The sequence below is a fragment of the Bos mutus genome, chromosome 10 (genome assembly GCF_027580195.1).
Source record: "Bos mutus isolate GX-2022 chromosome 10, NWIPB_WYAK_1.1, whole genome shotgun sequence".
NCBI lineage: Eukaryota > Metazoa > Chordata > Mammalia > Artiodactyla > Bovidae > Bos > Bos mutus.
In genome coordinates, this window is record NC_091626.1 from 96,937,831 (window position 1) to 96,953,909 (window position 16,079).

At 36.8% G+C, this 16,079-nt stretch overlaps 1 protein-coding gene across 1 annotated transcript in view; it reads left to right on the forward strand.

Annotated features, from left to right (window-relative positions):
- Positions 1 to 16,079, forward strand: part of SNW1 (SNW domain containing 1) — a 35,968-nt gene that overhangs the window by 10,657 nt on the left and 9,232 nt on the right. The window contains exons 3-10 of the mRNA XM_005908407.3: positions 51 to 212; positions 6,896 to 6,991; positions 7,084 to 7,190; positions 8,128 to 8,232; positions 10,591 to 10,660; positions 11,325 to 11,390; positions 12,989 to 13,105; positions 14,009 to 14,150. Coding sequence (XP_005908469.1) covers positions 51 to 212; positions 6,896 to 6,991; positions 7,084 to 7,190; positions 8,128 to 8,232; positions 10,591 to 10,660; positions 11,325 to 11,390; positions 12,989 to 13,105; positions 14,009 to 14,150 — 865 coding nt within the window. The remainder of the gene's footprint in view (positions 1 to 50; positions 213 to 6,895; positions 6,992 to 7,083; positions 7,191 to 8,127; positions 8,233 to 10,590; positions 10,661 to 11,324; positions 11,391 to 12,988; positions 13,106 to 14,008; positions 14,151 to 16,079) is intronic.

Genomic DNA, 16,079 nt, shown 5'->3' on the forward strand with positions numbered 1-16,079 from the left:
CTCAAATTACTATTATTGAACATTCTTTTTATTTCTCTTTATTTATATAGGATTTTGGAGATGGAGGGGCTTTTCCAGAGATCCACGTGGCCCAGTATCCCCTGGATATGGGACGAAAGAAAAAAATGTCAAATGCATTGGCCATTCAGGTGGATGCTGAAGGAAAAATTAAGTATGATGCAATTGCTCGACAAGGACAGTCAAAAGACAAGGTAACCCTCTCATTGATTTTTTTCCCCCATTGATAAATATTTCGTGAGAAGTTTTTTTTTTTTTTTTAATTGTGTGAAAATGAAAATGATAACTCTTTGGCCATTTAGTTTATGTTAAAAGTAACAATGAAGTATACTTAGGCTAACTGAAGATGACTTCGTAACAGTATGAACAATATGATATGGCTTCATAACAGCAATGCCTTTTTCCTTAGAAATTCCTCAAATTGATGATAAGTTTATATATATTAATACTTTGGGATTCCATGTATTTGTTTTACATTTAAAAAACAATTCTTGTTTCCCTTCCAGTTTTATTGAGATATAATTGACATATAGCATCATATATAAAAAACAGTTCTTTTATAGTACTAGCTTTTTTAAGTGCTAGTAAATTTTTAAAAATCTACAATTCTGGCAGTCCTAAAAAAACCAAAATTTAGTTTTGTCTATAATCTTTTCTATTTCTCTTCCAAAATACGTACATAGTTAATTATTTTAATGGTTCGTTTGAATAGAATAAATCACATAAACTTCTTTCCCCCTTGATTAAGTACAAAACTGGCACTTGCTCATTTTAGGATGGCCCTGCTTACAAAGTAATCCAAAGACCAAAAATAAAATTTATTTAAAATAATCTCATCATAGAGCAGCCACACCCAGAGCCAAGGAACTGTTTTTAAGACCTAGTCTTTTTCTTATAAATAAATACTCCAAATAGAGATAAAATATCTCTTTAGAATTGAATGTATTAGGGACAGTACCTGAGAACCTTCAATACCTATCCTTTGCTTCTTCTCTCTCTCCCAAACATTCTCATTTTACTCTCTAAGGCAGCACTAATGATACATCATTGTTTGCTCCTCCATTATGAATGCTAGTTTAGGGGGAGAACAATTATGCAGTCATGCAAATTTATATCTCAGATTTCAGCTGGGCTCCCTTGATGTTCCTCCAAGCTTAATTCGTACTCTTCTCTATCCTCTCTCAGTTTAACAGGTGACTCGCCATCTATTTGCAGATAAGACCGTTGGAAGAAAATTGTTGGCTTTCTTTATCTTGCACTTGCCTTTTTGTCTTGACTGTTCCTTTTGTCACTATAACAAATCTCCTATCTAAACCTAGTCTTGCCAAGTGTATTCTTGTGTATCCTAGATCTCATCTCTTCCCCTTTCTTTTGTAACTTCACCTTTACATGTATTCCCACTTTATATATATACACATACAAACATATGTATCTTTTTTTTAAATAAATGACATTTTAATTCTCATAACTCCCATAGACTTGATTTTTTTTTTTTTTTTTTTTACTTTTACTGTTTTAAAGATTTTTATTAGTACATAGAGGTCTACTTCATTAAGAAAAATCTACATAGATTTTCATGGTGGCCTTGTGCCCTAATTGTTTTTAAACATTGAAAATGTCCAGTTTTTTACTTTTGCAAGCAGTGCTTTAGTCAAGATCCATATATAACATCCTTTTCCACATCAGTGTTTTGTGTAACGGCTTCCCTGGTGGCTCGGGGGTATAGAATCCACCTGTCAGTGCAGGAGATGCAGGTTCCATCCCTGTGTTGGGAAGATCCCCTGAAGAAGGAAATGCCAACCCACTCTACTATTCTTGCCTGGACAGAGGATCGTGGTGGGCTACAACCCACGGGGTCACAAGAGAGTCAGATACGAATAAGCAACAGCAACAGATTTGTATAAAATAAATTCTTAGTAGTATATGTATTGGGTCAGAGGATATTCACATTTCACGTGTGACATATAATGCCAGTATGTTCTCTAAAAAGCCTTTGCCTAACATTCATTCTATTCTGTTGTATTTCCCTCAGGCTCTCCATCTGTTAGTGACCATGATTTATCTTATTTCTTTAACATTTTTCAGGTATTTCCTTCTCTGCTACTTAGTTCAGACCCTTATCTTTTCTTGCGTAATTTACTGCAGCAAAATCTGAACCCCTCTGCTTGGCATTTGTCTTACCTGCATGAAAAAAACGGTAGTTCATGTTTTTCTGTTTCTCTCTCTGTCCCCGCCACAAACACAGCATAAGCGCGCACACTTAAAATCTTTCCATAATCTTTAGGATGAGAACCAACCAAGCACCTAATGACACACTTGACCTCTTGCTTACCTTTCTAGCCTAGCATCAATTTTCACCAGAATATTGAAATCCAAAAAATGAAAGTCCAGTTTTAGCCATTCTGTTTATCTTCAGTACAAAATTATCGACATTACAGGTTGTTGTTACAGAAGAAGAAACTTTCAGGCATTCCTTGTAATATGTCTGCTATAAGGAACTTCTTGCAGTTCCCCTGTTATGACACATTTTTACCTTGGGAACTTCCCCTGTGTGCCCTCTCATGCTAGGGAAAGTCCTTTCCGTGTTCTTTTTTACGACTAAATTCTCTTACTTTCAACTCACTCGTCTCTATTCCAGCGTAATCTCCTTGGCTGGATTGGGTGTCCTTTCTCCCTGTTCCCTGTGGTTAGTAGCAGTCATCACCTTTTGTTGTAATTATCTTTTCACTAATAACAGTCTATGACGTTTAATTATAAGCTCCTTGAGTACAGAGATTATGTCTTTATTTTCCTTTTTGATGCCTAACTTAGTGCCTGACACCTTGACACACAGGCATTCCAAAGTGTTTGTTGGGGGAATTATAGCTGTATATTTTGAATAATGGAGAACCACTTTTGCCTGGTTGCTTAGACGGTAAAGAATCTGCCTGCAATGCGGGAGACCCGCATTGGATTTATTTCCTTCTTGCTGGACTTTATACCCCTGGAATACACATTTGAATTCCTTACACACTTTTAATAAATATGTGCTTTATTTTTTTTTTTAAGTAGATGGATTAATGTATAAAGCTTTTGAATGGATTTAATAATTCAACATTAACTATGCATTGGTATTTAGAGGAGGGGGACACTTCTTGACTGTTTGGGACTGTCTTGAGCGTTGAATTATGTTTAACATCACTGGCACTATCTATTAAATGCCAGTAGTGCCTCACCTGCATCCCCACCATTGTTTTAACCAGGAACACTTGACATGTTTTCAAAGATCCTGGGAGGGGAGTTGGAGCTGTTAGCATTGCCCCGTGTGCAAACCACTGATTTTCCTGTGGTAATAGGAACTGGCTACTAAGTGTACAAGATAAGATTTTTTTACAATTCATTATTCAGGATGCTGATATGCAGGGTCCTTGACCTAGGATGAAAAGGTTTGTTGGATTATTGAATTTGCACTGTATTGTAGTGATTTCTGATTTGTATCAGAGGGATCTAGTATTCTTCAGAAACCAGGGACTTTTCACTGAAATATTAACAGTGAAAGAGCAAGAATGGAAAATGCTTGGGACTTCCCTGGCAGTTCATTGTTTAAGACTCTGAAGTCCCACTGTAAGGAGTGAGGTTCCACCCCTGTTCAGGGAACTAAGATCCCATGTGCCATGCGGTATGGCCAGAAAAAAAGAATGGAAAATGCTAGCTCTAGATATAAGAGGTGAACAAGGCAAAGTTCCAAGAGATCATATTCTAGGGCAAGTCTAAGGTCATTGATCTCTCTAAATGTAAATACTGTGTATAAGACTTAATGGTAATACAAAATTGGGAAAGAGAAAAAAATTTAATGTCAATAGAACTAAATCCCTTTTTTGTCCAATGGTGACTTCAGTGGTAAATCTTTAAAAGTGTTTACATTTTTCCATCTGAAATAGTTATATAGGAAATGTTACATATATGATATTACCTAGAAGAATGCCTTCAACCCTCCCCACCTGAAAAAAAACCTCCAAACTTTAAGATAAATTTTATGTTGTTACCTTGTTCATAATGTATCACAAACTATAGTGTTTTGATATAACCAAAAGATAGTGTTTTCTTTCTACCTCTGAAACGATAGATAAATTGACAGGCTTATCCTTTTAGTCAATCCAGTCCTTTGCCAGTTTTCAGTCATGAAAAAAATTCTGTTTCACAGATGAGTTACTACTTTATCTTGTTCACAGAGCTCATTTGTGCTCCTGATACCTTCAAAAGTATATTGTATTTTTCAGATAATCCTCCCCAGTCCCTTTGTCTCCTGAGATACGAGTTTCTTCAGCACATTTGGTTCTCAGGCAATAAAAATTTGGGGTTTTATAGTTAATTACCTTGGAGGAATCTCGCTCTTCAGATGTCCTTCACTCAGCTTTGTGAGATGCTAGAATCTTATTGATGCTCATTTAAAGGGTTATTAACTTTGGAATACCCAAACAAGAAGCAGCAAATGGCTCTTGTATGCTAAATTAGTATTGAGACTTTATGTTGAGCATGTATGACTATGAGGGAGCCATTTACTTAAAATCCTTTCCTGTAATGATTGCTGTCAACAGTAGTTAACTCTTCATAGTTTTGGTAGTATTTTCCAGAGATTGTTATGTAACTTTTAATTCTTAAGATACAGATTTTTCCATCCTGAAAAGGTGTTCGATTTTGAGGTCAGTTACTGGCTGTGTGATCTTAACTCACTGAGCCTTGCTTTTCTCACTAGAGTGAGCTTCAGAGCACCTTCCAAAATGAACACTCTGAGAGAATGGTGACACTGCTGCTGCTAAGTCGCTTCAGCCGTGTCCGACTCTGTGCGACCCCATAGACGGCAGCTCACCAGGCTCCTCCATCCACAGGCTTCTCTAGGCAAGAACAGTGGAGTGGCTTGCCTTTTCCTTCTCCAGTGGTGACACTAGTAGCTCCCATATCAGTAAACATGTTTTGTGGTTAAAGTATGTGTACTTCTTACCTGCTCCCTTTTCTCATTCCTGAGAAAGACAAGCTAGAGATTTTGGCCTATATCCATGATGCGGTTTTTCCAGGAAATCAGAAGCTTATATAAAACATTCTGCAATCCCAACATGTATACATACACCTTTAACATAGAATAGAGTATCTGTAAAAGTCATACATTCATTCATTTTTACAAAAACTATTGACTGAAAGCCTCCTGTGGACCAGGCATTGTTATAAGCACTGGAAGTACTTTAATGAATAAGAGATTCCTCATCAGTGATACAGGTATAATCGTTGTGCACACCAAATAGGGTTTGTTTACAAAAGTTAAATTTATTTATATATATATATATATATGTATATATATATGGAGAAGGCGATGGCACCAGTACTCTTGCCTGGAAAATCCCATGGATGGAGGAGCCCTGTAGGCTGCAGTCCATGGGGTCGCTCAGAGTCGGACACGACCGAGCGACTTCACTTTCACTTTTCACCTTCATGCATTGGAGAAGGAAATGGCAACCCACTCCAGTGTTCTTGCCTGGAGAATCCCAGGGATGGGGAGCCTGGTGGGCTGCTGTCTATGGAGTCGCACAGAGTCGGACACAACTGAAGCGACTTAGCTGCAGCAGCAGCATATATATATATATATATATATATATATATATATATATATAAACGAATTTAACTTTTTGTATCAACCCTATGAGGGTGTGCACAACGATTATACCTATATCACTGATGAGGAATCTCTTATCTTATATATAAGGAATCTCATATATATATATACACATACATATATATATAAACAAAAGAACAGTGGCACAAAATATGTGCTTAATATATGTTAGCTGTTTTGTTATTACTTTAATGGTGAAGACAAAGATTTAAAACAGATAATTTTGTACTGTGAGCAGTGCTTTGAAGAGAGCAAATAGAGTTCTGTGACACCAAATGATTGGATGGGGAGGAATTGCTCCTGTAGCAAGGGTAGTCATAGGAGGCCTCACTCTTGCATGCGTGACCTTTGAATCAAGACTCAGGTTGAGAATCCAGTTGAAGAACTGGGAGCAATATTCTGTAAAGGTCCAGAATTGGGGGAAAGCAAGTTGTTAAGTTGTCCTTTCTCTGTATGTGTGTTAAAGAATGCCTAACTCAAGCATCAAAACCTAGAATGCTGCTTATTTGTAAAATTTCCAATACCTCTATTTTTCTATAAAATCTGCCATGTAGGTTATTATGGAAGTATTCAAGAAGTATACATGAGCGTGAAAGTCGGTAATATTCTATTTGGCAGAGGCCCACCGATCAGAAAACAGTCCTAAATGAGTGTGAAATAAGGTGTGTGTATAGGTTTTTTTTTTCCATGGAAGAATGTGTTCTGGGTTTTTTGACCATGGCATATGTTCATTTTCTTATCTATGAATATAGATGATGCGATAAAAGACAAACATTACAAGTAGGGCCAGGTCAATGAAATTTTTTAGGCCCACAGGATTTGGAAACTATTCACTAACCTGACTTAAATTCCAGTGAGTTTGTAATCCAAGATAATAGTGCTTTAGGCAGTTTATATCATCATTAATTTCAAGTCCTAGTGAGCCTCAAAAATAGGGATCACTGATGCGTAAGATTTTGTTGGCACAATTTATTTGGATACTGACTTGATTAGAAGATCTCAAATAATTTAAATGCATGAGGTCAGAGGAAAATTATTAGCTTTTATAGCCAGGGCAGCAATTTGTGTATATATTTTAAGCTTCCTTGGTTTTAAAATCTAAAAGACAAAATCTGTGTCCTAAATTTATAAGTGTGCTGAGAGGACATTTTGACTTCTGAAATGACTTAATGAGGTTGCTTCTCTTCATTCTTTGCTTTTCTTAAGCCTGCTTGTGTTTGAACATTTTAGGTCATTTATAGCAAGTACACTGACCTGGTTCCCAAGGAAGTCATGAATGCAGATGACCCAGACCTTCAAAGACCTGATGAAGAAGCCATTAAAGAGGTAACTGGGAATTGATGTATGTAATTATTTTAGATGAGTTTTTACATCTTCATTAACTTTCAAAGCACTCATTGTGGCATTTATTATTTCAGATAACAGAAAAGACAAGGGTAGCCTTAGAAAAGTCTGTGTCGCAGAAGGTTGCAGCAGCCATGCCAGTCCGAGCAGCTGATAAACTGGCTCCTGCTCAGTATATCCGGTATGAATCATGCCTGGAGGTTTTAGCTTCATGTTGGAAGTGATTAGAGTTGGGGGTCCTGATATTCTTTCGCTATCCTTAGTCATAATTGTAAATGCAGTTTTTTGAGTAATTACTTGATGTCTGTTGATTCTTAGTGCAAATGGTAATTAGAATTTTTTAAGATACCCACTTTTAAGATATTAGCTGTTATGCTATTTTAAAGCATTTTTTTTACTTTTAGAAATTAACAGTTACACAGACTATATGACGTAAACCACAGTGATTATAGTTTTCCATTTTAAAATTATGTGTATAATATCTATATAATAACATTAATACATTGGAAATATTGTATAATACAGTACTACTATAATTATTTGATAGTATGCTATAAATATTAATAATGTATTAATATCATTTATATAATAATAGCCATCCTTATAATACTTCTAAATTTTGAGGAATTTCACTCAACTAAATCTTTATGTGGAAAGATGATTCACATATAGATATTAAGGGAAAACTCAGAGCTGGTAGGGCTGCTGCCATTATTCTTTCTGCTTTATAGCCTATGATTATTCAGAAACTACTAATTTTAAGTTGCTTGCTGAGGATATTATTTTTTCTTCAAGTGCAGACTTACAAAATAGGTTCTATTTTCTAGACCTCTTACTTATTGAAATTGAACATGGTACTTAGCATGGTTCAAAATGGACTGTGATGGATTATTTGCAAACTAATACAACTCTAGTTTACATTCTGCTTATAACTCTGAGTTGCTGTTAGTTCTCTTACCTCTGTTACTATCTGCTCTGCCTAAATATTACTGCAATTTTCTATTACTGCTTTGTGAGAGAAACTGACAATGTAGTCCAGCTTAGGATTGTAATAAAAGTAAAATACCTGTTGAAAACTTCAACTAGTTAACACCTGTAGTTTCATCTACATTCCGTAGATACACACCATCTCAACAAGGAGTGGCTTTCAACTCTGGTGCTAAACAGAGAGTTATTCGGATGGTGGAAATGCAGAAAGATCCAATGGAGCCTCCAAGGTTCAAGTAAGTAGGTGGTTTCATGAGAAGGCACCACTATTCCTAAAAAAAAAATAATCAAAGGAGGGAAATGTCCATCAGCATATAAACAGGTAAACAAAATGTGGGGCATCTATACATGGAGTGCTTCCCTGGTGGCTCAGCTGGTAAAGAATCCACCTGCAATGCGAGAGACCTGGGTTTAATCCCTGGGTAAGGGAAGATCCCCTGGAGAAGGGAAAGGTTACCTACTCCAGTATGCTGGCCTGGAGAAGTCCGTGGACTGTATAGTCCATGGGGTCACACAGAGTCAGACACAACTGAGTGACTTTCACTTTCATACATGGAATACTGTTAAGCCATAAAAAGAAACAAACTTTAATACGTACAGTGACATGGGTGAATCCCAAAATAATTCTGCTGAGAAGCTAGACAAAAACAAGTACATACTGTATGATTCCTTTTATATAAAACTCTAGAAAATGCAGACTAATCTATAATGACAGGAAGTAGATCAGTGGTTGCCTGTGAGGATGGAGGGAGTGTGGATAGGAGACGAGAGGAAAAAGAGGCATAGGCAAAGGGGCATGCAGAAACTTGGAGGTGATGGGTATGTTCAGTGTTTTATTTGTGATGATGAGCTCACACAAGTAAATTGTGTTTACGTGTGTCAAAAGTTAATTGGATTGTACATTTTATGTATAGTTAGTTGTACATTAGTTGTGCCTCAATAAAGCTGTTGTTTAAGAAGGCAAAATATTATTATTGGATGAAATGATGATAATATGGTGGAAGTGAAGTGGGTAGTGATGATGATGACACAGTTGGCTGTTTTAATAATTGTTGAAACTAAGCAGTTGTGATAAGAAAAACAACTTTTGAGGAAAACAGCTTTTCTCCCGAATTGCTGCCTAGGCATGTTGTAGTATGATGACACTACTCCCATGTAGAAACTGGACATTTAAATTAGGACTTGCATTTAGGATGCCAGTCATAAGTTCCCACTTTGCCTTTCCCAGGGAACATTTTAAAATATAGTTGGCTCTTCATGTCCACAGGTTCTGCATCTGCAAATTAAACCAACTGCGGATTGAAAATAGTCAGGAGAGTTTTCCCTGGGAGTAGTGGTTAGCACTCAGGGTACAAGAGTTCGATGCCTGGTTGGGAAACTAAGATCCTACATGCCACATGGCGTAGCAAAAAGGAAAAAAAAAATTCCACAGAGTTCTCAAAAACGAAACTTAAATGTCATGCCCACCACAACTATTTATACAACATTTACATTGTATTAGATATAATATAGAAATGATTTAAAGTATAAGGAAGAATGTGTGTAGTTTATATGGAAATACTACTCCATTTTGTGTAAGGGACTTAAGCATTCATGGGTTTTGGTATGTATCCTTGACGTCCAGGAACCAGTCCTTGGATACCAGGGGACTACTATAACCACTTAGGGTTAAGTCCCAGGAAAAGTTAGACTTCTCTGTCCCAGCCAGCTAGGTATTACTACCCTGCTCTCTGTCTTCTGCTCACTTGTGGCCTAGGACAGAGGATTGTTCTTCCTCTAGTTCTTTGCTCTCTCCTTACTCCTCACTTCTGGGGTCTTTCAGTTCAGTTCAGTTCAATCACTCAGTCATGTCCAACTCTTTGGGACCCCATGAATCACAGCACGCCAGGCCTTCCTGTCCATCACCAACTCTCAGAGTTCACTCAAACTCATGTCCATCGAGTCAGTGATGCCATGCAGCCATCTTATCCTCTGTCGTCCCCTTCTCCTCCTGCCCCCAATCCCTCCCAGCATCAGTCTTTTCCAATGAGTCAGTTCTTCGAATGAGGTGGCCAAAGTACTGGAGTTTCAGCTTTAGCATCATTCCTTCCAAAGAACACCCAGGGCTGACCTCCTTTAGAATGGACTGGCTGGATCTCCTTGGAGTCCAAGGGACTCTCAAGAGTCTTCTCCAACACCACAGTTCAAAAGCATCAATTCTTCGGCGCTCAGCTTTCTTCAGAGTAATAATAAATCTTGTGACTATGCTTCATTGTGTGGATGTATTAAAACTGCATCTTAAATTGAAATGACCCAGTTGGGTTTCACTTCTCCATATTGGGAGCTTGGATGCTGAGAGGGCTATCTGAGGACCCTGTGTGGGTGGCTTGTGCCCCTTTTTCAGCAGGTCTTAATCTGCACATTCTTGATTGAATACACCCGCTTTAGCTTCTCAACACATTGGTGTATAATAGATGGACATTCATTATACACTCTTTTGTTTTTGTGTCTGTTTGAAGCTTTACGTAATAAAAAATGAGAAAGAAGACTTGAGTTACTGACTAAAAAGGAAAAATGTATATCATTCTGTGGTTGTGCTTTGGTTTATCCTTCAGGATTAATAAGAAAATTCCTCGGGGACCACCTTCTCCTCCTGCACCTGTCATGCATTCTCCTAGCCGAAAGGTAATCTTGGCTCTAGTTTAAAATCTCTTTTTGTACTCATGATTACTAATTTATAAATAACCCCCTATAGAATACATTCTAGATGTCTATATTATTACTTTTCACCAAACGTATTGTTTCTTAACTTGTTTTTCAAAATCACATAGGGACCCACTCAAGACTGTAACATGTGGTTCCATAGTATGAGAATGTATATAAAATGTTAGCTGTTAGCTTTATGATTAATAACCTAACCCCTGCTTTTAATGGAATGAAAAGGGTCTGCTGTTTGAAAAGATGTTATCATAGTTGTAGGAAGTAAGTTCCTGGGATCATTAGGTCTGTAATTGATAGTCCAAGTGACTTTTTTTTTTAGGTATATTTTATTACGCATCTAAAAGAAAAAGTTCTCATCTGGAAGTAGTCACATCAGTTTAAATATGTAAAAATATTAACCAGCATTTGTAACTGTCAAAAATAGATTATATTCCATGTTTTATATTAAAGTTATTACTAGAAACCATGATGTGGGAACATAGTATATAGTGCCACTAAGCAAATGGAATTAAGACCTTTGATTAAATCAGTGTATATTGAACTATCTTTGAAGAGAAAGGTGCACTTAGTTTTTTGCTAGACTATAAATCTTAAAAATGTCTCTTCTTCCTCTTTTTTCGCAACACAGATGACCGTGAAGGAGCAGCAAGAGTGGAAGATTCCTCCATGTATTTCAAACTGGAAAAATGCAAAGGTAATTAACTTGTCGTAAATTTAGTGTCTTAGTGTTAGAACCTCCTGAAAAACACCCAGGTAGGACCTTCAGCCTGGGTTACTTGATGAAACCTCAGCATATCAGTTAGCTGAAGGTTTTCCAGAAGGAACACCCAACTTATACAACTTTTTTCTTTTTATGTTAATGTATTAGAAATGTTAGTGTTCCAGGCACATGAGTTCCATGCAGATTCTCCTGGTAAAATGTAATTATTGGAAACACATAGAGAAGGAATGAGTAGATTGAAGTAACAATATCAGTGAAAGATACTATTCTTTAGAAAACCTAAATTTATATCTGAAATTCTTCCTGAAAGGATTTAGATCAATTTAAATAATCATATGACAAAACAAAATAAATGTTTGGCTATATTCAGTGCTTTCATTTTTAAACTATTTATTTCTGTTTATAACAATGCATGAATAAATTATTTAAATCCTATGTATATATACTAATCACCAAAGCATCTAGGAGTCATGAATAATCTGTAAAATACTGCGAAGTAAGTTTCCTTATCACTATTTCCTTTTCCTCCCAAATATTTCATGATTCTTTTTTTAATGGGTGAAGAAGGCCACCTCAATCCATGATTTAAATACAAATTATTCCTTAAAGGAACTTAGGGAATTCCCTGGCAGTCTAGTGGTTAAGACTCGGCGCTTTCACTGCCAAGGGCCCAGTTTGATCCCTGCTTGGGTAACTAAGATCCAGCCCACAAGCCTTGCAGCACAGCCAAAAATAAGTTATACACTCATCCTGAAACAAAAGGATTGTTGGGTAGTCTCGTTTGGTATACCATACATATTTATGTGTGTATAACTATGAGGCATCTTGAGCTGTCTGTAACACTCCTTGAATTAGGAATAAAGACCATGGGCAGGAGGTCATTATTTAGTAGTCTACTCAAAAGTCTGAAAGAATAAAGCTAAGCGTGGAAGTTACATAAATGTTCAAGCATATTCCTTAAGTTGTTGAAATAGGATGCAGAATTTCAGAACAAAGAATCTTAGTTGTCTAGCAAACTTTTATCTTTTTTCTGTTTACTAAAACGTTTAGGGTTCCAAGAATCTGATAAGTCATGAAAGCAGTGCAGCAGATTAAGCTACCTGTAGACACTCTGATTTTAGTGCTTTCTTCTACCTTTGTATAACTGTTAGATTTACTTGATGAGCAACTCTTTAGCTATTTGGTATTGATTTCCTTTTATTATAACCCAAAATTTAACATGAGAATCTGTTTTCCCAGAGCTTGCATTCTGAAATGCTAGTTCTTCTGCTTATTAACTGTATGACCTAGGCTTCCTACCTCAGTGTCTTCACCTGTGAAATGGAAATAATAATGTTACCAGCCTTATAGAATTGCTGTGAAGGATAAATGAGGCCATAAATATAAAATGCTTAAACAGTCCTCCACACGAAGCGCTACTGTTAGCTGCTACTACTGTTGCTTAATTACAAAAAGAGATGTAAGGAGAAAGAACTTAAAATGGTTGTCAAAATGGACATATATAAATCTAGTTTTAAAGACTCTATAGTTGCTCTTTGGTGACCAGTGTTTTCTGCCTGCCTTCGTGCTAGGGTTATACAATTCCATTAGATAAACGTCTGGCTGCCGATGGAAGAGGACTGCAGACAGTTCACATCAATGAAAATTTTGCAAAACTGGCCGAAGCCCTCTACATTGCTGATCGAAAGGTTAGTCTGTTGTAATTAAGTTGTTTAATGCTCTTGATAATTTGTAAATCTGTTCAAAATTACCTAAGATACTGTTACTTGGGCTACATTGCTGAGTACCCAAAGAGGCTCTCGCATGTGGTATGTGTTCCAGAGATGACATGTGCTGGTGGCAGTTCTGACTCAGTCTTGGCCTTTGTAAGCTCATATACGTACCCCACTACTGGTGATTCATCTTCCCCACAACGTTCTAGAATAATGGTGCTGCACTAGACTGATCCCATTTTTGGGAAGGTTGGCACCTACTCTTCCTGGGTTTCATAATTTTTCCCTATTTCTCTTTGTCTTCCAAAAGATGGCATCGAAGGGAAAATAAACATACCAATGTATTGAATGCTACAGAAAATGGCATTCATAGTATTGGCTGTCTGTTAATATTATGGTATTAATATGTGTCTTTTAAGTTTACATGCATCAGGGTGTGGACATAGAATATACAAGAGTATATCTTCTGTGTCACAGTGAGCACCCTTATGTAAATTACTTCTTGCTCATCTATACTACGGCTATATCTTGAGTTGATCTGATTGATTTTGAAAACATTACCAATTCCTATTATTGATGTTGAGAATTGCTTTATTGCTTGTTTAATTTTATTTTTTAGATTGTTTCTAAAATGAAACAGTGAAAAAGCATTAGTGAAACACTGACTTACAAGATTGATTGGAGTCAGAGTGAAAAAGCCGTTAGCAATGTCGTCTAGGCAAGTTATCTTTTGTAGACAAGAATCTGTTTTAATTAGCAGTAACAAATGTGAATTCTTCTAACTGTTCTTTCAAGCCAGAGTTTAGTCAGGAAATTAAATGACAACTGTAATTCTTTATCCCTGATAGTATCTTATTTAACATCTAACTTCACTTACAGGCTCGTGAAGCGGTAGAAATGCGTGCTCAAGTAGAGAGAAAGATGGCTCAAAAAGAAAAGGAAAAACATGAAGAGAAACTTAGAGAAATGGCCCAGAAAGCCAGAGAGAGAAGAGCTGGGATCAAAACCCATGTGGAAAAAGGTATAACATACTTGTTGTTCAGTTGCTAAGTCATGTCCAACTCTTGTGATCCCATGCACAGTAGCCCACCAGGCTCCTCTGTCCGTGGTGTTTCCCAGGCAAGAATACTGGAGTGGGTTGCCATTTCCTTCTGCAGGGGATCTTCCCACCCCAGGGATCGAACCTGAGTCTCCTGCATTGGCAGGCGATTCTTTACCACCTGAGAAGTCACCAGGGAAGCCCTGACATACTCACTACTGAATTGAATTTACTTTATGAATAATATTTATCTCAATTTAGAAAATCTCAGCTGTTTTTTTACTACATGCAGAAGTAGTGCATACATGTAAAGAAAATATAGATATTTCAGAAATAATGTAGAAATGAAACAGTAATTTCTGCCTCATTAAGTGGAAGTAATAGAAAAGAATGTGTATTTAAGTGTGGCCTTTAATATGAGACTACACCAGAATTTTTTAAAATTCTGAGTGGAATACTTTTTAAAATCACATATTATTCAAATGATAGGCTTAATTTTCTCTTACTTTTCTGGAAACTTAGAGAAAAGAGATCTCAGACTGAACAATTCAGCTCCCCCAATGGTAAACTTAATCCACAGTTTTTCTTTTAGGCCTTTAATCATTTTCTCTCTCGCTTTATTTAGTGATCTACAAAAATATTGTGGTATATGTGCTATATTAATTCAGTTAGAGTGAGAAGACTAATTCTAATTCAAGAACATGATGAGGGTGGTTTCAGTAATAATTCCTCGTCTAGTATACTTATTCAGTTCATGTTGCACACCTACTAGGTGCAAGGATTTCATCTAGACACAGTTTTCTGCTAGTCAGGTAGGGGATATAGCAGTGAACATTTTAGGGAATGTAGACAGACAAAAAAATGTTAATCATATAGTGTATTAGAAGATAATAGTCACTATGAGGGAAAAAAAGAGGAAGAGTATGTAAAAGTGCTAGAAGGAGGGAGTGGTCAGAATAGACCTCACTTCCGAGATGGTAACTTTAACAAAAAACACTTGAAGAAAGTAAGGAAGTGAGCCATATGGATACCTAAGGGAAGAGCATCCCAGATAGAAGGAACAGCCAGTGCAGAGGCCCTGAGTTGGGAGTGTATCTGGTGTGTTTAAGGAAAAGCAGGAGGCCAGAATGGCTGGATTAGACCCAGAAAGCTAAGTAGAGATGAGGTGTCAGAGTAGTTAGGGCAAAGTGGCCAGATCTTGTGTGCCTTTTATAGCTTTTATTTCAAGTAACAAGGGAAGCAATCTGAAGAGTCTGGAGCAGGATGACATGATCTTGCATATGTTAGAAGGCAATGGAATGGTTATCTGCAGGAGCAGGAACACCGTTAGAAAACTTTTGCAATAATCCAGATAAGAGATAATAGCAGGAGGTAGGTAGTGAAAATATGTCAGGTACTGAGTGTGATTTGAAAGTAGAGCTGACAAAATTTGCTTATGGATTCGGCATAAGAAGGAGAGAAAAGGAGTCAAAGATGACTCCAGAACTTTTGACCTAAACAATTGAGAAGGATTGAATTGCTATCTACTAATATTGGTAAGACTACACTGCGGAGAGATTTGGGAAGGAAAGATTAGGAATTTAGTTGTAGATATGTTATGTTTAAAATGAAGGTGTCAAGCAGGCAATTGGTTATAGGAGTCTAGAATTGAAGGGAAGTAATGAAGGTTCTGGCTAGTAACCCACTTCGTTGCATATATATATAAATGTCTTAAGGGGGCATAATATAAAAAACCTACCTGTTGTAACCTAGCCACTGATGATAACTCAGAGTAAAACCTCTCTGTATCTAAGTTCTCTAAACTGATTTAAAAAAACAGGATGGTTCTTGAGAAGGTAGTTAAAATTTTTAGAAATCCTCTTGCCAAATATTAATAAGAACTTACCATTTATTAAGCATTTATTATGGCAG